Raw genomic sequence first — 22,935 nt, 5'->3', positions numbered from 1 at the left:
TCTTGTCGCCCTCCCAGAATTCTGAATATCTTTGCTTGCACACTGTAGGAACTGTAACGTGATTAATGACACTTACACCCAACTCTGCTCGGCTACGACTAGAGAAAGAATCTCCCGTGTGTAAGTTCACTCCAAGTTGGCATACCCCATAAACTGCATGGCAGTAGGCTATTTCTATTTATCTATAAAATTACCACATGTGTTTGTTCAACTTTATGAAGCAGAATTACGCAGGCTATTTGCACACATTTTGTTTGCGTAAGAAAGAGAAAATACAGCGCACACGATTTTGGGCTGCACTTTGAAACTCGTTCTGACGCCCCTACCTTGTTGCCTTTATGATTTCCTTATAACTTTCTTATACTAAATAGGAAATGCAAACAATGACATGCCCAACCCTGGAACTGACTCTCTGTCTCTCTCTCGTGCGTGCGCGCGCTCTAAGCAGCCTATGTTTCAAATTATGGTAGCCTAAGGTAACGTTCAAGTTAGATCTGCTGCATGAAGGAGAGTGAGAGGAAACCCGTGTCCTGCTTTTATATTTGACAAATAGGTCCACCTCTTGTCACAGATCCAATGCATGATCCGAATAATGGTATATTTGTCATCAACTTTGCAACATACATTCGAGGCTACACTCGAAACATTCGGGGCTGAAGCCCCGGCAAAATCGGCTAGCGACGCCCCTGATAAGATATATAAACTCACGCTATTGTATTATCATGTTTGGTAATGGCTCAACTTTCTCTGATTGTTCGACTGACTTGGAAACTGCGTCATGGAAGCAGTAAGTCAAGTCGCATCAAAAATAGTAGTGGCAGAACTCCCAAGTGACACCTTGTAGTTGTTTGTGTCAACTGCAGTTTGTGCCATTCCTGCTGAGAAAATGGGGTGCGTGATTCATGAAGGAACCGTCCAAACTTAACCGGGACCCACTGTAGCAACTACTTCAGTAATGTCACCCAGGCAACCACCTTAGCAACCAACACAATTGGTGGTTGCTTGGTTGTTGCTAGGGTAATTGAGATGGTTGCTAGGATGTTGCAAGGGTATGTGTTTGCCATGCTAAATAAGTGGTTGCTATGCTAGTTGCTATGGGTGTTGCCAGGTTGACATAATTGTGGTGGTTACAAGGGTAATTCAGATGGTTGATAGGGTGTTGATAGGGTAGATATGGTGGTTGCTATGCTTAATAACTGGTTCTATGCTGGTTGCTAGTGTCATCATGTTGATTGCTGTGAGGGTTGCTAGGTTGACATTAGTGGTGGATGAAAGATCGGCACCTTCAGCTCAATATCTCACAAATGGAGCTTTTGTAGCCTAGAAATCTAGACACACCCTAGCAGCATGAAATGTAATTTGCTGCCAGGGTAGTCTAGCAACTCTCTGTTGGCTTGCGAGCTGGAAAAATGAAACTTCAATCAGGCCAATCACATTGTGTATAGAGTCGGTAGGCGGGCTTAACATAATGATGGCAGAGTTGCGACGGTTCGGCGTGAATTCCCTGCTACTTGAAAACAAAGAAGATGGATGTTGCTGTTGGCGAACAGTGTGACACGAGTTAAGCTTTTTTTAAGTTGCCAAAAGTTTGAACAACTAGCCAACTTGCTCCGCTGGTGGGGAAACACATGGGACTTATGAGTTGTAGTGCTATCCTATTCCATGCAGAGGGAATTTGAAAGACAACCGTTTATTCCGCCCCTCGGACTGAGCACTGCGAATGGTGAGTCCCCAGACCCTACATCTTGATGTGGGTCTGGCTCGTCAAGCTTGAGCTTTTAGTGTTTCAAGCTAAAACAGCTATTCCCCAACAGATTAACATCTAGCTTGACTCATCTTCACTGACCCCAATTAGATGGTCATGCAACTTGGGTGTCATAATTGAATGACCGACTTCAATTCTCTGAGCATGTAGCCTCAATTGCAAAATCATGTTGGTTTGTCCTTTACAACATTAGGAAGATTAGACCTTATCTGACACAAGATTCCACACAACTTCTTGTCTAGGTCATGATTATCTCCAAACTAGACTATTGTAATTCACTGTTAGCTGGCCTGCCTGCCTGTGTAGTAAGATTGTTATAACTGATTCAGAATGCTGCAGCACGCCTGGTCTTCAATCAGCCAAAGAGGACACATGTAACTCCTCTCCTAGTTACTCTCCATTGGCTCCCTGTAGTGGCCAGAATTAAATTTAAATCTCTCACCTTGGCCTATAGGACACTTACTGGATCTGCTCCCAGCTATCTCAATTCTATGATCAAGCTGTACATCCCCAAACGACCACTGCGGTCTTCTGATGAGCGTCGTTGTATCGACCAGCCATAAACGCTAGGTCAAATTCAAGACTCTTCCTCAGTGGTTCCTTGTTGGTGGAATGAGTTGCCCAATGCTCTCTGTTCCTAAGATAGTTTTGGGTCTTTCAAGAGGGGTCTAAAGTAGTGCTGTCAGTTAAACGCGTTATTAACGGCGTTAACGGAAACCTATTTTAACGGCGTCAATTTTTTTATCGCAAGATTAACATTCATTTTTGTGTAACAAACGTTGTTGTTTTTTCACATGCTGTTGCAACAACTAGTAACGTTAGAACAACTACAACACCACACCGATCTAGCCAGACTGGAAACTAAACAATACGCACTGATGAATGGAATGGAACAGAACGTTGTATGTGCTGCATACACGCCCCCTTTTAGGGGGAAGATGACTGATATAATGGAAATCTATGCTGCATCAAAGTGGAGAGCGAAACGTGCTTATAGTAAACTTACTAAATCTTGAAACAAACATGAATAAAAGGCACAAAATAAGGTTGGTGTAAGAGTTATCTGTGTGTTTATGGGATTAATGTGGCCATGTTCCTTCCTATGTTTTGCTCTCTCCAGTTAGAGGGAGAGCAGCTTCACAGAAGAGAACTTCTGACGGCAAATTTGAGGAAAAGTTGGTAAACCACCTTTCTTACCTAATTTGAGGGTGCTGATTTTGAATATTTTGTTTACCAAGCTCAATTCTGAGTTCTAAGCCGCATAATCAGCATTTTAAAATAGCGATTGTTTTTGCTTATTTTTCCCTAAATTGGGTTGATTTCAAAAGTAATCACTAAAACCAAATAAAAGTGTTCTCTAAATACATGTTTGAGCATTAAGAACACATACTATAGTTTATTAACATATTTAATGGGAACATGATTACAGTTAACATGTAATAAATTCTAATCAAAACACAACCATATTTTATTGCTAACATAGTGAGTCCCTCATGTGGTGTTTAATGCATTTCATCACAATAACAAGTTGCACAGATAACCTTCAACTCAGAATATATCCTACAGTACATATGAACTTAGATAGCGGGAATAAGCCTAATGCAGAACTGCATCTACCGTTAGCAACAACCGACAAGTAAAAAACATTTTACTTCTAGTAACACTGAATTTGGTATGTGTCCTTGCCTCCATACTAGAGCTCGACATCTAGAAAACAGAGTGGCTCTGGCATAGTGTTGTCACGATACCAAAATTATGACTGATACAATACCTGACATAAATATCTTGATACTCGATACCGAAACGATATCCAAATCCTAAAATATCTGGAAAAGAAAGGACGCAGGCCTCCTCCAAGTGTATTCAGTCATTTGTGTTGAATTTGGTGCACTTTAGGTCAATTCTGGGTCAATTTTAAACTTCTAAACTTCCTACTTAATTATTATTTTTGTAGTCAGTAAAATAGTAGTTTGTGTGTGATTAAGTCCTTTATTGTTTGTTATAGCTCATTTATATTGTATGGTGTTTTGGCAATAAATTACCATTAAATAGCCAAAGTAGGCTAGATCAAGGTCAGTGTTCAAATTACTGCATGCAAATCACTTAATGCTATGCAGAAGAGCCTAATCTTAAAGGCACACTATGGAGGTTTTTTAGCTTAATATGCATTTTTTTTAGCTTAATTTACCTTCATTTAACAGCTTCAGAGTCATTGGAATGGTTATATGACTTTTTTCGGGTTGAATGGTGGCCGTCTCGCTTCCCCCTAGCGCCTGTGAGCGGAAAAACCACCCTTGCAGCTGTGGGCCGGCGGGCCAACGGCCTCAGTGTCAGGAAGTATAACGAGTGTAACAAATTGCTTTACTGCATTCAAATACACATACACGCCAAGCACCGGCTAGAAAAAGGTAGCGATGGAGTTTCTCAGACATTCGTTATGACAGAGCCAGCGAAAAAGAAGCAAAAACCGAGAAAACAGTAAGGAAATTGCCAATACTGCATAGTTTACCTTTAAGGCCATCTGATGTAGGCTACCCTAGGCCTTCCCGTGTTTATGGGATTTCTTTGACCGTTGCAAAGGGGAAAAAAGTGAAGATAGTTATCTTTGCTCCCAGTGTAATTTAATAAGTATGTTTCAACCACTCCACCCACCAGGCCTACACCATTATCTGTTGCAATATCTGTGTGTATTTCTACATTAGGTCTATTTCTTTGATAGTTAACATCATTTGCTACCCCATAACAAATACCAAATAACGATACAAAAGTGTCTTACAAACTTTCCTGCATACTTCTTAAATGTGCTGCAGTCAGATGGGTATCCTAAAGACATAACTAGATCTTGAGCATCTATTACCAGTGTTGAATGAGCAGTTTTTGCAGTAATCACTACTGGACATTCCACATTGCTAGACAGCACTTGAGTGAGGATAGACTTATTTCCACTTCACAAATAACCATTGCTATCTGCAATAGCTACAGTACAGGGACATTAATCAGTTCATAGCTAAGGATTTGTCCTAGGTCCACTTCCCTTTCAGCATCATATGCAGTAATGACGCACTGGATAATGTTTCTTTTTGTTGCACTATAAAGGATATCTTGTCTAATTTTTTTGCAAATAATGCAATCTCCATAGCACTCTTCAGCACTCCTCAAACATGCACACTCTTCCATTTCTGCATGGCTGGAATTTGAATGATAGGAAAGAGCACCAGTGAGAAGTTTTAACTAGGCAAGCATAGGCAAAAAATACAGTGTAAATCCTCTGTAAAGACTGACTGTCCTTGCCCTAAAGACTGTTCATAATAGTTAGTGACAAAGGACTTTCTACAGAAAAATGAGCAGTCACCTACTATTCTATCAATTTATTATCAAGGAATTTATTTTGTTTCTACACGTCATACTGAATTTTAGCTATTATTTCAATGTATTATTTCTTATTTTCATTTGCTACTTGAGGGTCATTGGAGGAAATTCCTGTCCTATCCTACAACATATCTGATACATAAAGAGTATATTAATGCATTGTTTTTTGCAATTCTATGATATCTGATGGCAAAACCAAAAAGTATGTGAATTATGCTAATTATGCTAATTAGCAAGCTTAAAACTTAAAATTGAGCTTGGTAAACAAAATATTTGAATTTAGCACCCTCAAATTGTGTGAAATAGCCCCTTTACCGACTTTTCCTCAAATTTGCCAACAGGACTTTTTCTTTTTTTTTTTTTTTTTAACTTTATGTTTATTGGGTAAAATTACACATTCATATACATCAATATGACATTTTCGTTTTCAAATACAAAGTTGTTTACCACATCTGGTAACCCTATATTAAACAAAAAGGAAAGAAAAAAAGGGTTTAAACAAAGAAAAGAATATCTCACACACCAAAGACAAATAAGTAAATAAATAACTAAAAATGCACACACCAAAAATAATGTACAAGGTTAGTCCAAAAACAATGAGTCCAGTTGCTACATTTACCATTATACACCATCTTTGCACAGCATGACATCTGACAATATTCCTGACAATTAAGTTTCCCAAATATGCCTAAGTCCCATCCTCCTTCATCAGTTCCAACCATGGTGCCCATCGTTCCAGAAACTGTGCTTCTTGTAATCTTAGTTTATAAGTTATATTTTCCATTATGTAAATTCCTTTAACTACTGACTTCCATGTCTCACATTTTGGGGGGTCTGTTTTAAGCCAACTAAGTGTTATTGTTTTCCTGGCTGCTACAAGAAGGATATGTAATAAATATTTTGTCTTGCCATTCATCCCTGCATCTGGAACATCCCCAAGAATGGCCAACACTGGTTCCCTAGGCAGCTGAAGGCCAAATATATTATCAAGGAAATCAAATATCTCCCTCCAAAAGTTATTTAAGACAGGGCATTTCCAAAATATATGGGAGTGATCTGCTGACTCTTCCCCACAGTTCCTCCAACATGCACCTGTTCGGCTGGGATCCATTTTAGAAAGTATATGGGGGGTTCTAAAAAATCTGTTGACTACTTTCCATTGGAACTCTCGCCATATGCCAGCATTGGTAACTATGTATTTGCAAGGAAATATTGCCCCAACTCTCCTCACTAATTTCTATTTCTAGCTCCCTTTCCCATTTATGTTTAACATGTAGAGTGTTTGTTTGCTCCATGCTAGATAGCACATTATATAAATTAGAAATGGGTTTCCCTGTATGTCTTCCCTCTTGAATCTTCATCAAGTACTGCTCAATCGGAGAGCCCAATGTCCTCAGGTCATCCCAGGTAGGGTGCTTGAATAGAAAGCTCCTTATCTGAAGATCTTATCTAAAAAAGTCTGATCTAGGTATATCAAATTCCTCAACAAGTTGTTCAAATGTTTTTAACTTCTGAGTCTCAATAAGCTGATGGACAAATGTTAGATTTAAGTATTTCCATCTTCTGTATCCCACATCTAATTTTAAAGGAATAAAATCTTTGAGATACTCTATACTTGACAATCCTGATATGATATTAACGTTACTTTTGTCGTTACTTTTGAGTTTTTGGACAGTAGCAAGACTGCATTTTCTCCTCAACTGGGAAGCCAGGAGACGACCCGCTCTATTCCCATGCTCATAATATTTCTGCTTCAGGAACCTTAGGTTTCTTTCAATTTTTTCAGTCAGGAGTTCCTCAAGTTCCTGTTTTGCCTGTTTGAGCTTCTGAAGATTTTCAGTGGATGTATTTTCTTTATGTTGTTTTTCAAGGTCATGTATTTGCTTTTCCAAATCATTCTGTTTAGCTTTTCTTACTTTTTTTATAACTGAGGCAAATTGAATGATCTTTCCCCTTAACACCGCCTTTGCACCTTCCCAGAGTGTAATTGGGGACATATCTTCTTTATCATTAAATTCTAAGTAGAGGGCAAACTCCATTCTCAGAAAAGCCTGAAATGATGGCATCCCCAACAGAGAGGCATTAAGCCTCCATCTGCTGGAGGACACTGCCTTTCCCACATCCCAAACCAATGACACTGGTGCATGGTCTGACAAAGTTATGTTATGGATTTGACAGTCAATTGCTCTATATGATTCATTTCTAGGCATAAAAAATAATCAGTTCTAGAGTAAATTGAGTGGGGGTGTGAGTAGAATGTATAATCTCGACCCTTTGGGTGTAAATGTCTCCAAACGTCGATGAAAGCAAATTCCTCACAACAATTGTTTAGTGTTCTACTCATTGTTGTTGGATGGACAGAAGACATAGGGCTCTTATCCAAAAGCAGGTTTAGCATGGTGTTGAAATCCCCTCCAATCAGTAATATACCTAGTGCTTTCTCTAATACTAAATCAAATATGGCTTTCACAAATTGTGGGCCATTATCATTTGGGGCATATACATTTAACAAAGTTACCCAAACTCCACTTATTGTACCATTTACCAACACATACCTCCCCTCTTTGTCTTGAAACTGAGAGTCAAAGCAGAATTGAAGCGATCTACCTATCAAAATTGCTACACCTCTCCTACATCCAGATGAATGGGAAGAATAGAAAACCTGTGAAGCCCATGATTTAGTCAGTTTCTTATGTTCAGCATCGGATGTGTCTCTTGGAGGAGGGCAATATTACAGTTCATTCGTTTAAGTTGGTCTAGTATTTTCCTTCTTTTTATGGGGTTATGCATGCCCTTAACATTATATGTAACTACTGTACAGCTTGACATGTTGGGATTTGGTGTATATCAGCTTGAATGCAGGAAACATTGCAACCGTTGTTCTTAGGCATTTTACTCCAAGGTGTGCGTAACATATAAAAGTGGTAAAATAAAACAAACAGAACTATTTACAGGAACATGAAAAAAAACAGTAACTTCCACTTGTTGACCCATGCCTTTATGAGTCAAGATCCCTGCCTCCTACCCAATCTAAGAGCAGTGACAGAGAAGGAAAGAAGTGACTAGACCGTCTAAGTCTGGGCCAGTACTGTCTGGTGTTAAGACAGTAACGCAAGTTATTAATGAGATCCTTGCGTTAGTTTTCCCCTGAAAGTCCTTATCGGACTATCCACTATTTCAATGTAGATGCTAGTGGATTCACCAAAAGGTCCAAGTTGTAAAGAGTATCCAATTATTATGAGTAGTAAATTATCAAATGAAGAGAGCATACTTTTTTTTTAAAGTAAGGCAACCTTGTCTTAACTCTCTATCCCCAACAAAAGATTGTTCATTAAGGGTTAATGTCCCATCTTTTTTTTTTTTTGCGCCTGGAATTTGTCCACCCTGCTTGCAAGTAAGTCTATACTTTTGAGAATTGTTCCAACAGACTGTTTTAAAAATAAAGGAAATAACCAGAAGTAACAGGATAATGGTGGCAAAACATATTAATCTCTGTCCAAATAAACACGTGAAAACCAGTAAAGCACCTCGTTATTACAGTATCTCGTTATTAGCGCACACAAGAGTCAGTAAGGCTGAATGTCTTTGTAAGGGGTCCTATACCTCAACTTAAAGTGAATGACAAACTTACTTCATGTCTGACGCTCTCTACCACTTCAAGCTCGTCGGATATTTAACTAGAAAGGGCTTCAATATCTTTCACCAGGGGCGCGCGATATCTGCTCTCCGCCTGCAAGAGAAACTGGCTCATCCATCCCAGCTGATGTAGCTCTTTATCCATAATTTCGCCTCCGACAATCTTACGTCGATTCCCAACTGCTTAAGTCGTTTCTGCGGCCTCCCACGCTGAGTTGAAGGTTACTTCTCCGTCGTCCAAGGTAACTCTCAGCACTGCTGGGTATGATGATCTGAATTTAATGTTGCGTTCCTTCAGTTGGCGTTTAATCTCTCCATATTCCTTGCGCTTACGCTGCAGTGCTGCTGAATAATCAGTCCAATGTGATACGGCTACCCTCAAATTGTATGTTTTTCGTATTCCAACCTTTATACAGGATCGTTGTTTTGTTTGAAAATGAAGGAACTTCACCACAATCGATCTGGAGGAGTTGGGTTCAGTAGGCTTTGACACAAGGGATCCGAGTGAGCGCTCGATACCTAGATCTTCTTCTGCAGGGATATCCAGAGCCTTTTTTAGCAGATTTGCCGTGAACACTAGCATATTCTCATTGCCCTCCATTCCTTCCTTCACCCTATAGATCCGTAGAATTGGACCTCCTCGAGCGATTTTCAATGTCCTCGCAGTGTGCATCAAAGCGTTGTTTTTGTATCATGTAGGATAGTAGTCGTTCTGTTCGAGCTCCCTGGTCTTCTATGTTGCTCACTCTTTGCTCAACTTCATCCAGTCGCTTTTCACACCCTCGAATTTGTTCATTCACACCTTTTAAGGACTCCTCAATCTTCTCCAACCTTTCCGATATGTCCTTTCTCATTCCTTTCATCTCAGTCAGAACTTCAGCCATCAGCCCACTTGCTGCGCTGGCTGCTTCATTAGCTACTGTTGCGCTAGCCTCTGGAGTGGCCGTGGATTTATTAGCTACTTCGTTTCTGTTACGGCTGTTTTGGTTCATTTTTATAGTCAAAAGTAAAGACAAAGTAATACACTTACTTATAAGTGAGAAACCACTTTAAATAATTTGTAAACTGTGGGTTAATAGTCCTAAAGGTCGGCAGCTCAATTACCAAGCAGCCATCATGCAGGGGGCGGAAACGGAAGTCAACAGGACTTTTTCTGAACGTTTGTTAGCTATCTGCTCTCCCTCTAACAGGAGTGTCACCAATGTATCGATAGGCACAGTCAAACTGCCCGTGGCTGACTATAATTAAGTTCAGCAAGCTTAACTTTACATGTCATAACATCAACTAAACATAAGTCACACATTCATTCTATCACTTGTAATATGAACGTAGCCTATGTCCTACAACTAGGTGAGATAATTGGCTATGTTATACTGAAGTTCCACACATAGACTGTATATATAGAACTGGACAGTGTGGCTGCATTCTACAGTGTTCTATGGAATTGAAGCCGCCGAGGCGACGCCATCTTGGAAAATTTGGAGCCAATTTGAAGTGAGGCTGCGCAGCAAAGGTTGAAGCATGCGCAGTGAAGAGGAGTCGCGGTCAGGCACGCCCACTCAGTTGCCACTCAGCGAGTTAAACACGCCCTTGTCAAGTGAAACCCGCCCCTTCTCCTTTCCACAACGCGCAGGTCGACTTCGGCCGAAGGCTAGCTGGCTGGATGAATTTTACGGCTGTGACTGAGTTAGCTAAACAGTACAAACAACAATCGGTTTGTTCTTATCTGGTAAGTGTTGCGTATCAACTGAAAAGTTTTTTTGTCTATTGGTGTTCTTAAATACGTCTAAGAGAGCTTATTATGTTGATTATAGACTGACAATTTAGTATGGTGAATACTAATGAGCTAACAACAGAAATACGGACAGCGATTTACATGCTAACGTTAGCAGCTACATTAACGTTACCGGGAGGCTAAGTTAGTCGTTGAAGTGAAGATTAGCACACAGCTCCCTTAACAGTCGATGCATGATATACTTGGTTTTATTAGTTGTTGCTGTTTTCAAATATCATGTATGCCATCTCAACATGGAGTAACCATTGACTGTACATGGGGATTAATAACACTAGACAGTCAGTACAGTATATGATGTGATAAAGCAACGGTATGATGTGATAAAGCAACGCAATGATGTGATAAAGCAACGCAAGTTAACGTTAACGTAATGTGAAGCATGGACCTCATCAACCTCATGTTAATGTAACTACTAGCCAGTTTGCCAGCTTTGCATTTTTTCTAACGTTAACGACAGACACCTCTGTTAGAGCTACTTCTGTGATGGTAGGTCGGTAGCATAGACTGTAAAAAATACAGGCGTCAGCCATCGTACGTCAGCCAAATGTAATGTAATGTAAATAGATCGGTAGGTCAATAGTTGTAGACCGCATAAGTGAATGATCGATAAATGAAACGCCTGCATTAAACACTAGCTGCTACGCCAAGAACCAGTTACTTCCCAGGGATATCGGTGAACATTTGAGAAAGACCGTAGTTTGTCATCTAACGTCCATGATCAGTCATACTGATAACGTTATTTTTCAAGCTGACGCAAGTTAATAACATTCACACTGCATATTTAAATGTGTAGTTAACATTATAGGTAGGCTGTGAAGTTTATTGCACACATATATTTAATAAATTGGTATTACTAGTGGTGTTGAGTGCCTGATTAGATGCTTTGTAATGTTGTAAAATTGTCTGACTAACTTTATTGTAACTTTCCTTTTTGCAGGTAAGATATGGGTGATGGCTGAATGTACTGGAGGTGGCAGCAAGGTGGTCTCCATTAGTCTGCAAGCAAGGGAATGCCTACGTGAAGATGTTTGGCTGGGGTGGTCTGAGGTGGCATGTCCTCCCCCTTTCTCCAAGTACCCTGACATCCATCTCCCTGACATCATCACCCACCGTCACTGGATCAACCTGAAGCCACTTATACATGGGACATGGCACAGCACCACTACGTTCTGAAAACACATGACTTTCAATAACTTGCATGGCACCAAGAAAGGTCTGCCTCTGCTCTGAACCTTCTGTTAATGTGACATCATTTATACTTGAGGCTGTACACATCCCTTTGTTTCTATTTTCTTTATTGATGTCACCCAAACTTCAACTTTCTGTATGCCCCTGAACTCGCACAAATTGTAAATTGCAATGCGCCATTTAACTAGTGGTGTAGTCGAGTTAGTTAGTTGTAGTGGTGGGTATACTGTAAGCAACCCCAAATGTTATTAAATACATGTCCTTGCCTATTTTAAATGGGTTTACTGTGTAGTCCTGTGTATCACGTAGACTATACCACGGTCATTTAACTGCCTTGGTATTTAAGTCAGAGGCCATTGCTTAGTATTTAACTGTAGCCTACACAAAGATGTAGATGTTACAAGAATATTAATATCAGAATAATTATTAGTTGATACTAAATCAATATTGAATGTTTTTTTTTATTTCTTTTGTGTGATCTATCATTCAGAATGCTGCAACATGACTGGTCTTCAATCAGCCAAAGAGGACACATCGTAACTCCTCTCCTAGTTACTCTCCATTGGCTCCCTACAGTAGACAGAATGAAATTTAAATCTCTCACTTTGGCCTATAGGACACTGACTGGATCTGCTCCTTGTTATTTTAATTCAATGATCAAGATATACATCCCCAACCGCCCACTGTGGTCTTCTGATGAGCTTCTGTTGTGTCGACCAGTCTTAAACGCTAGGTCAAATTCAAGACCTATTCAAATTCAATTTTCCTCAGTGGTTCCATGTTGGTGGAATGAGTTGCCCAGTGCTCTTCGTTCTTGTGATAGTTTTTGGTCTTTTAAGCACTTCTTATACATTATGGTTTGTATGCAGTAGTACTGTTTTATTTTCATTGTAGGCTGTTGATTAATTTAACATTGTTTATTATTGATATTCTCCTTAATGTAGTCTTACCATGTTATTGTTATTATATTATTGATTGAATGGGCATTATTATTTATTATTGCTTTCCCCCCTCATTGTTTATTTCATTAGGCTATTGATTGATCCCTGTTTTAAGTATTATATTGTTTTGTATTTGTTAAGGGTAACCATAACCATCATCATAATGTGGTATTTTCTTATGCACTTGAAACAAAGAATAAAAATGTTTCTTTAAACGTAGTACCACTTTAAACACATCACACACTGATCAGCAAAGTAGCTTCCTGATTATGTGTAAAATGTTTACAGAGTATCCTGTCCTGATGTAGTAGGTCCATGTTCTCATATTTTTACAGCTGACATGAAGGCTGCAGTATTACATTTTTGATTTATAATGGAGCACCCTCTCTGGTGAAAGACTAGCAAGCCTGTGGTAGAGGCATACGATTACAGACATTGAGAGAGCCTATCAATGAGTTGTCACAGTTTTCAATTTAGGCGTATTATTTTGAAATGATGTAACGTTTCACGGGGAGGATTTACACATCACTGGCAAGACCTGATCAAATCATACTAATGCAAAATGCTTCTCCAGCAGTGCAATCGCAGGTAACAACGATACCTTAACGCATTTTCAGATACCGCTGTTCTGAGCATACTAAGCAAATTGGCGATTTGTAACTTTGAATCCCTCCTCACGTTAAGCTATGGTCCAATAATGTGTTCACTAAAACACAAGTAACGTTATTTGTCGGGCTGATTCATAAATGGGCATACCCGAGGTTGTCGACCCTAGCAGGCTAGGTGGCGTTTTTTGCCATTCGCAAAACTAAGCAAGAGTTAACGTTAATGAAACTTTACATCGCCTTCTCCAGTGACAAAGTATATTCAAATGAAGTTGCAACGATGATGGCGGCAATCACTGGCTACGTTAAACCATTTGAAACAAGTAGGACTGTAAATGATGGTGACTATGGCTAACGTCACTTCGGATCAATATAGCAGAGCCCTTTTACTTTACCTATCAACTGGCTAATGCTAGCATGATGTAGCATGCTATGAGCTAATATACTTAGCATCTACAAAAGAACAGAACATATCTTTTTTCACAAAGAATCTGTCACAACTAACAACGATGTCTCTTACCAGCAACTACACAATGTATGACTATCAATATGTATTTAGTCAGACTGTGATAAGATATAGCCTAATGATAATAACAGCAACACTTATTTAGGCTAGATTATGTGTCGAAATCAGGTGTTGTTAAAATAAAGTGAGCGATGACGCGGTAGTGTCTGCAGCCAGCCAGCTGTCAATCATAGGTGTAAACACGCCCTTTTAGATTTGTTAATATAACATTTAAAAAAATTATTTCAGCGAGAAAAGAAAAATTGTGTGTATTGAAGCATCTTGAAAACTATTTTTTCGAATAAAAAGTTGTTGATACAAAAATAGTTTTAGATGAGAAAAGTGACACGGAAAGTTGGCTACTTGGCCATTGAAATACATGGGGATGGGCGGAGTTACACATTGTACTGCAGCCAGCCACCAGGGGGCTCTGGACTAACGCTCGCATCACTCTTAACAGACGGCACACTGTCCAGTTCTATATATACAGTCTATGGTTCCACAGTTAGCTAGCTAGCAAGCTAACCGTTTTGCATGGGATATTATTATGGTAAGTGTACATGCTAAATTTGTATAATAGATGGGGTATTGCAAACAAATTAGGTTGGTAATGTACATCGTTTCGACATGAATAAGTTACATTAACATAATTCTTCATAACTGCCGTGTTAGTAAAATGATTGAATGTCCTGTGAATTAATGACTAGATGTAACGTCAACGTGTGATTACTAGTTATCTTTCAATGATATAATGTTAACATGTTTTCCGCTAAAATGGGGCGTGATGTGGCGTGATGCAGATCAAATGTATCTTTACGCCGTTAGTAGGCTACGTAAAGGCATGCTGCACACACTTGGTTGGGCTAACGAGCCGGCCAAAGAGTAGTAGCCTAGGCTGACACATTAGTTGTGTGCCGCCAAAGATTTTTTCACCGTCACTTGTTCTGTTATCAACATTCCTCTTTGGCTGCTACTATTTGCGATGCACTCTGCTTTCGACATTTATTTACATTAGATTCCATTCTTTTCAATACAACTCAGCACACCAGCATCGCACTTTGCAGCCGTGTAAATCACGATTCAGTTATATTTGGTCGCTGCTCCATAAAATCCATTGTTCATCCAGTGTTTGCCTATTAAAAACTTCGCCGTTGATGTGTGTGGCAAGTGACAGTGCAAGTTCCTTATTTTCAACTGAACTCAAAGATAATGAATATAGTATGAATATAATATTTTCTGTTTGTTATGCCCTTTATAATGTGTGTAGGCCTACATTTTGTGCATGCACTTCTGCATTAGCATTTATTTCAGTTTATATCAGCTATATTTCTGAAGAATATATTGTGTTGCCTCAGGTCTGCTGCACATCTTTTGAAATTTGATTTAAAATAATCAAATAGACCTATGTCTTAAAGTTCAGTTAATAAAGTAACTTGCTTTGCTTTCATTTGAATCCCAATCAAGATAAACAATAATTGCTTTATTGTTAATATTGACTCCTGGAAAGTTCAGAAATGCAAAATAATAGAATTTTAATCATATGATAAAATATGTGATTAATCGTGATTAACTATAGGAATTCAGCGATTAATCGTGATTAAAAATTTTAATCGTTTGACAGCACTAGTCTAAAGGCATATCTGTTCAGCATAAGCCTGTCTTATGAGTAATGGTTTATATATTATATTATATTAAAGTATTTGTTTATTTTTATGGTTTATTTTCATTAGGCTATTGATTGTATTGACACTAATATTGTTTATTATTGCTATTAACCTTAATGTAGTCTTACCATCTTTTTAAAACTGTTCACTGTTAATTTAACTTCAAGAATTTTAATTGTTTACTGTTAAATGTTTTGTATAACTATTGTATATATTTTTTTATTTGTAAGTCGCTTTGGACAAAAGTGTCTGCCAAATCCCATAACCATAACATTACATTTGGGTGACACTTTTTAATGATTATGATGTCATAATGCTAATGCGATGTCTATGTAAGGGACGCGAAGCGGAGGGCCGTTTAAACCTCGTAGTGCATTAACTTCTGTGAACAGACCACCGTGGAGTCCATTATCCCGCTTATTCCACTGTTGCCACTTGCGTTGTGTTCATTTCCTGTTACAATTTAAACGTTTTAATCGCTAAAACTGTCTTGTTTGTAGAACTAATTTCTTCCGACACATATCAACTAATTTCTCAACTCCCAAGACAAACTGCGTTACTAGTTCTAAATGGATGGTTGCTTTCTGACCCAAAGGCCAGTCGTTAGTTCTATCTCTCCCGTTGTCAAGCGGGCGTATCCCAAGATTCTGATGAACTTTAGCTTTGAAACATCGCTTTTACTTAGCCTGCTGTCATCCATCTAGCTAAAAGCCACCTCCGTCATATGCTACAATGTTGCAATGTTCTGAACGTCTGCATTTTACAGCTCGGATGCAACGTGACAGTTAATTTAAACTTCACAACGAGTTCGGCGAATTAATATACAAGTGTGATACGGCCAAAAAATTGGATCTACTTCATAGGTGTGCAGATAACATACGGTTAATGGTCGTTCTAAATTACGTAGGACAATGGGAAATTCAACCAAGCAGTGGAATAAATACTGTATACTATTGTCATCACAATGAAACAGCACATATGGAATCACGTAGTAAGCTGAAAAGTATCATGTCTACGTATTTCAGGCAGCTCATGATACAATGCATCTTCATGAGGTTCCCTGGGCCTTTGGAATACAAATAGCCCAATGACGTGGCCCAGAAATAAGTAATTATATTTAAAAACCAACCTTTACTATTGTTGTACAAAGATGCTTACCTTCTGAAGGACTCAGGTGCATATGCAACAACTGTCACGCATAGTTTGATGGAGTCACTGATGGTGAAAGCCAAGTCATCATTTCCATAGCAAAAGTCTGTAAATACACAAAAATAAGCATACTTTTGCTGTATATACTGTATATAGATGCATTACTGTACACAACATGACTATTGAATGTGGTGTAAAGAATATAATACCCTAGAAATATTCTTTCATAGTGGTAAATACGGTAACACTTTACTTGACGGGTGAGTTCATAACACATTCATAGCAGCTGTCATAAACTGCACATAAAGCATTCATGACTTTAATGAGACATGACTCAACATTCATACCAAACCTTTCATGAATGTAGAAGACAGAACGACGACAACTTGTCAAAATAAAAGTCCAACAATCGCAAAGCAGCATTGCCGTTCTTCTCTCCAGCCTTTGTAAATATTTCATGAATATCTTATGGAGTCTACATCGAATGTCACTTTACTATACAAGTTGGGAAGTATTCGTAATCACAGAGTTCCCAGATAACACTGGGAGGTAAACTAGCCTACATTCAGCCGTATTTGTGTAACCAGTGGCAAAAGATGAGAAATCATCTGCAAAGGTTACTTCATAAAACAAATACATTTTTATGAAACAAGAATTATTTGCTTGACCATGTTCTGTCTTTTTGGCACTGGAGTAGCCCACTGACTCAGATGGGACGTGATCAGGTAAGAGATTTGGAACAAAAACAGCAATGCCGCTTTGCGATTGTTGGACTTTTATTTTGACAAGTTGTTGTCGGTCTGTCTTCCACATTCATGAAAGGTTTGTTATGAATGTTCAGTCATGTCTCATGAAACAGTCATGAATGCCTTATGTGCAGTTTATGACAGGTGCTATGAATGTGTTATGAACTCACCCGTCAAGTAAAGTGTTACCGTAAATACTGTAGCCAGCTTAGTCATAAGCTTCCACAAGGTTAATCTCCATTGCCCAATTAAATAATTTCTGTCATTTTAATCATGTCTGCCTACTGACCAGAAAACTGTTGGTTTACCATGCTTATGAAACGCTGCAGGTATATTGTAGTATAAAAACAAAACAAATATAATAATTATTTACTATATTTGTTCATCAAAAGTGTTCATTCTGCTGTTTAGAAAAGCACCTCTAATATCATTGTTGAATTAAACTGGCTCCATCCTACCTCTGTTAGCATACTTTATTAGACTACATCACTTTTTAAAATTGACTACTAATTAGTTAAATCAGGTTTTCAGCTTTTGTGTGTGAATTTCAATTACCCAATGAACGTAGTGGCTTCTCTGCCTTGACAAGCTCAAGGGCATCAAGTGCATCATTAGTCTCACCCTCCAAAGACACAAGTAAGTCAAAAAGACACTGGGCCGAGACTCCTTTGGCTAACCCAGTGCTGGTGCTGGTCTGAAACACATGAACATAAACACAAATGAATGTGCAGACATACATGTATTGTCTTTTAACAAGTTTCATATCTTGTCAATCACTGATGAAAACTAGAGTATAAAGTGATATTAAGGGGGTATAGTCTCATTGAACTCCACTCACTGTGAACTCCAGCAGCGGTGCAACACTAGCAAACAGCTGCAGGACAAAAGGTTTACGGTGGAGAATGTAGAACTGTCGGCAGCAGAACTCAATACCCTTTCTGAACAACGGGTTACTTTCATAATCAGAATATACCTGCAAAAACATACACATGCACATGCACACACACACACATTGATTGTTTGTAAAACTCTTTTGTGAACACATTAACATTTTCATTTGGATGACACTTTTTTACCATTTTTTGGATGAATAATCAATTATGCTACAGTAAGTTAGGAGACTTGTGAAGAGTAATGAATGCCAGGAGTACCTACAACAGAGGAATTGTAAAGTAAGTGGGATAGTATTAGGTGTATTAGATGTGCTCTAGAGATTCTGGAAGATAAAGAGATATGCCCCCATTCAGAAAGCACTCGCTAGCTTCTTCCAATATAGCACAATATAAGACATCAGGTTCATAGACAGTACAAAATAATATTTCAAATTAGCACATGGTACATTATTATGACATAAAACTACATGAAACCATAGATGGATATAATGACAATATATCTAATTATGATGATGATATCTAAATTATATATCATTTTTGCTATTAACAGACAAACAAGGCATACTAAGGCCCCGTTTACATTGGCTGCCAAAGACATCTATAGACGTCAATTTAAATACAACCATTGACTGCCAAAGACGTCTATAGACGTCAATTACTAAAATCAGGCTAGTAAACAGAGAATGTACTAGCAAACTGACCCGCTAGGTGGCCTCAGTGCCAATTTGGATAGGAGTTGAGTAACAGAGAAAACAGCTAATCAAGCTATATGATGTCTAAGGCTGAAGACTATTAGAAGAAAGAGAACATGGCGCCAGTGAGACGTAAGAAAAAGTTCATGAACTGCAGTCAGCTAACACTCGAACAGAGCATGTGTCGCAGTAGAATGACTAGTTTCAATGTTTACATAGTCAAAGAACTCACTGTTCTGTGGGTCTTGGAAAATCAGTCAAAATGCTGTTAAATGCTTGGCAGTATGGGGCTCTCTGCACTGAAAATGACTGGCAGCCAATGAGTTAAATAACGCTCTGAATTGTATTTGTTAGCCTTCCTCAACGTCTTGTAATTTAATTGATAATTTATCATGGTTAGTCTGTGATATGGTCAAAATCATGTTTCTTATAGTAGCAATTTGTCATAGCAATCATAGCAATTTGTGGGTCGGGTTCAGGTTGATTTTTAATGCATAAGCACATTTTGTCGGGCCACAATGCAGGCTACAGTGTGCACTACAGTAAAAACATAGACCTAAACCTAATAACAACATAATGATGTCACATATTTTAGTCAGTTCGCAGCACCCCCCTACTTAAAACAGCTTCCAGTGCGCCTACTAAGCTTCACCTGCAGAATTGTTGGCAAAATCCACTGGTATCCACTGAGAGAAAAGAGATGGTTGAAGTGTACAGCTGTGTTGATGGCTGTGGCGGTGTACTGCCTGAGGAGGGCGCTGTCTTCTGGGTGTAGTAGCAGTGCACCATTCAAAACATTCAAGAACAGCATCATCTCATCTCCCCACGGGTGTTCACTGGGCATGCCCAAAAACATTTCCTCCAAGAGCTTAATCCACAGCATCTTGTGAAGAGTGTCCAAGCCAAACAGTTCTTTGCCTGCACACAAACACATTGAAATCCATTGAAATGCATAGTTTTACACTGTTACCTCCTTATCTGTAGGAAACAAATACACACACACACTCACACACACACACACACACACACACACACACACGCACACGCACACACTTGTCAGTGCCACCGGCTTACTTGTCAAAGTCAAAGTCTGCTTTATTGTCAATTTCTTCACATGTCAAGACATACAAAGAGATCGAAATTATGTTTCCCACTATCCCACGGTGGAGACAAGACATATTTTACCAATTAGGTCCACAGACAAACATAACATTCAAGTAAACAATATAAAAAGTACATAAGAAGGCACATACAATGAAGAAATAAGAGCAGCAAAATTTGGTTTGAAATTGTGCATACAGTAGACAGTCAATATAATAATATTAATAGGAATAATAGGAAGTCATTTGTTCCTAGGGCCATTGAACTGTTCAATGCCTCACTAAAGGGAAGAGGAGAGATAGACTTCTCTGCTTAGTCTGTCTGCCTCTCCACCCTCTCCATGTCCATGTTTTTTGAGTACTGACAGCCCACTACTGCTTACTACTGTTTTTACTATTGTATACAGCCTAATGCTACACTTTTTCATGCTATATTAGCACACATGATCAATTTTACTGCTACACTGGCTATAACCCTATTTTCATGCTATATTTTACCTTGTCTACATTACATTTGTCTATATTATTTATAATCAATGATCAATGATCAATGAGCACCTTGCCAGGTCAGGACTTGGACTACTGTTTGCACCTTCACCAATACTGACCAGTTGTAATTTAACTTATATAGTGTATTTAGTTTTAGTTTTAGTTTTTTCTTATCTGTCTTATCTTCTACTGTCTTTATTGTACAGTGGAGTTTAGTTATATGTTTATACTTATACTTATGTTTACCATTTCTGCTGTAAGTGCATGTTGTGTGTTATGTCTGTATGCTACTGAGACCCTTGAATTTCCCCTTGAGGATCAATAAAGTATCTATCTATCTATCTATCTATCTATCTAATAGTGCAAAAGAGTCTGTTTTCCATCTTTACCAGCGTTGTTTTTGAGCCAACAACAAGTAATTTAGTCTTGTTACTGTTCAGTCTCAGGTAGTTGTTAGTCATCCACAGATTTATATCATGCAGACAGGCAGTCATCGCAGCAGGAGGAAGGGAGGCAGTCGGTTTGGTGGACATATAAAGCTGGGTGTCATCAGCATAGCAGTGAAACTGAACACCATGTTGCCTCAGGATATTTCCCAGTGGGAGGAGGTAGATGATGAAGAGCAGGGGCCCCAGAACAGACCTCTGTGGCACTCCCTTTGTGACAGCAGCACTCTCCGACTTGTGGTCCAAAATCTGGACAAGCTGTGTCCTGCCAGAGAGATAGGAGGTGAACCATTGATGGACACTGCCCTGCACTCCAATGTTGGTAAGACGCTCCAGAAGCAGCTGATGGGATATGGTGTCAAAAGCTGCACTCAGGTCATGGAGGATTTGGATGGAAATGAGGTCATTTGTTAGCTTCACCAAGGCAGTCTCTGTGCTGTGCTTTGGTCGAAATCCAGACTGAAATGGCTCAAACAAATCAGTGTCCTTCAAATGATCCTGGAGTTGAGATGCCACCACCCTCTCCATAATTTTGGTAAATTGGAGATGGGTCGGTAGTTGTTGAGGTCATCATGGTTCAGCCCAGGTTTTTTCAGGGTTGGTTTGACAATAGCAGTCTTCAATGAAGGAGGGATATGACCAGTGATGAGCGAGGTGTTAATTATTGACGTTATCATTGAGATGATGGATGGTAGGCACATCTTGACCAGGCTTGTCGGAACAGGGTCCAACTGACAGGTGGAGGAGTTGCACTTGGTGATGAGTGCATTTATTGTAGGTGAGCCCAACTCAATCAAGGAGCATGGTACAAGGTACAAGGTACAAGGAAGTTTATTGTCACATGCATATAGTTACTGGAAGTAAAAATGCAGTGAAATTATGTCTGGTGTCAGCCTATTTGTGCATTAATCTACTAAAAAAAGTGCAGTAGAAGAGGGGTTTAGTAGATTAAGTGGCAAGGGGCTGCATAAAAAGGTGGGGAGGATTGGGATTGGGTGGGGGCACCAACAAGGAGCACCCAAGAGCAACAGGGGCAAGGAAAAACTCCCTTACCAAGAAGAAACCTTGGGCAGATCCGCGGCTCAAGGGCTAACCCAACTGCCAGGGGTCTTGGTGTGTGTGTTGGGGGATGACAGGGGAGATGGGATAGTGTGCTGTGTATGTGGGGAGAGGGCAGTGTGCAATATGTGTGTTGGAGAAGCTTCCTCATGAGACAATGTGCTGTGTATTGGGGGCAGTGTGCTGTAAGTATGTTGGGGATGTGTGTTGAGAAGCTTCCTGATGAAATAATGTGCTGTGTATGTAGGGGGGCAGGGACTTACTATTGCAAGCAGAGTACTGTATGTAATGTATGTGAGTGATGACAGTGAAGATGTGTGTGTGGGGTGGGGGGAGTGGAGCAGTGACTGTGTGTGTGTGTGTGTGTGTAGTGTGTAGGTGGGTAGGTGGGGGCAGTGTGCTGTAAGTATGTAGAGGATGTGTGTTGGAGAAGATCCTGAAGACAATGTGCTGTGTGTATGTGGGGGGCAGTGTGCAGCAAGTATGTAGAGGAGGCTTACTGTAGCAAGCAGTGTGCTGTATGTATGTGAAGTGATGACAGTGATGATGTAAGTGTGTGTGTTGGGGGTCAGGGACTTCATTACAAGCAGAGTACTGTACTGTATGTAATGTATGTAGTGATGACAGTGAAGATGTGTGTGTGGGCGGGAGTGGAGCAGTGACTGTGTGTGTAGTGTGTGTGTGTGGGTAGGTGGGGGCAGTGTGCTGTAAGTATGTAGAGGATGTGTGTTGGAGAAGATCCTGAAGACAATGTGCTGTGTATGTGGGGGGCAGTGTGCAGCAAGTATGTAGAGGAGTGCTGTATGTATGTGAAGTGATGACAGTGATGATGTAAGTGTGTGTGTTGGGGATGGGGGGGGGGGGGGGGGGGGGGGGGGGGGCAGAAAGGCTAG

General features: G+C 39.5%; 1 protein-coding gene across 18 annotated transcripts in view; it reads right to left on the bottom strand.

Moving 5' to 3' along the window:
• The window catches only part of LOC125310846 (protein unc-80 homolog), a 285,921-nt gene that overhangs the window by 72,473 nt on the left and 190,513 nt on the right, over window positions 1-22,935 (bottom strand). For all 18 annotated transcript variants that reach the window (XM_048268581.1, XM_048268576.1, XM_048268580.1 and 15 more), the window contains 4 exons: window positions 19,601-19,866; window positions 18,202-18,336; window positions 17,919-18,057; window positions 16,627-16,723 (listed from right to left, as the gene is read on the bottom strand). In XM_048268581.1, the coding sequence (XP_048124538.1) occupies window positions 16,627-16,723; window positions 17,919-18,057; window positions 18,202-18,336; window positions 19,601-19,866 (637 nt within the window). The remainder of the gene's footprint in view (window positions 1-16,626; window positions 16,724-17,918; window positions 18,058-18,201; window positions 18,337-19,600; window positions 19,867-22,935) is intronic.

This window comes from Alosa alosa, chromosome 17, assembly GCF_017589495.1.
Source record: "Alosa alosa isolate M-15738 ecotype Scorff River chromosome 17, AALO_Geno_1.1, whole genome shotgun sequence".
NCBI classification, from domain to species: Eukaryota; Metazoa; Chordata; class Actinopteri; order Clupeiformes; family Clupeidae; genus Alosa; species Alosa alosa.
The sequence above is the reverse complement of the archived record's forward strand: the minus strand, read 5'-3'. Positions and strand labels throughout refer to the sequence as shown.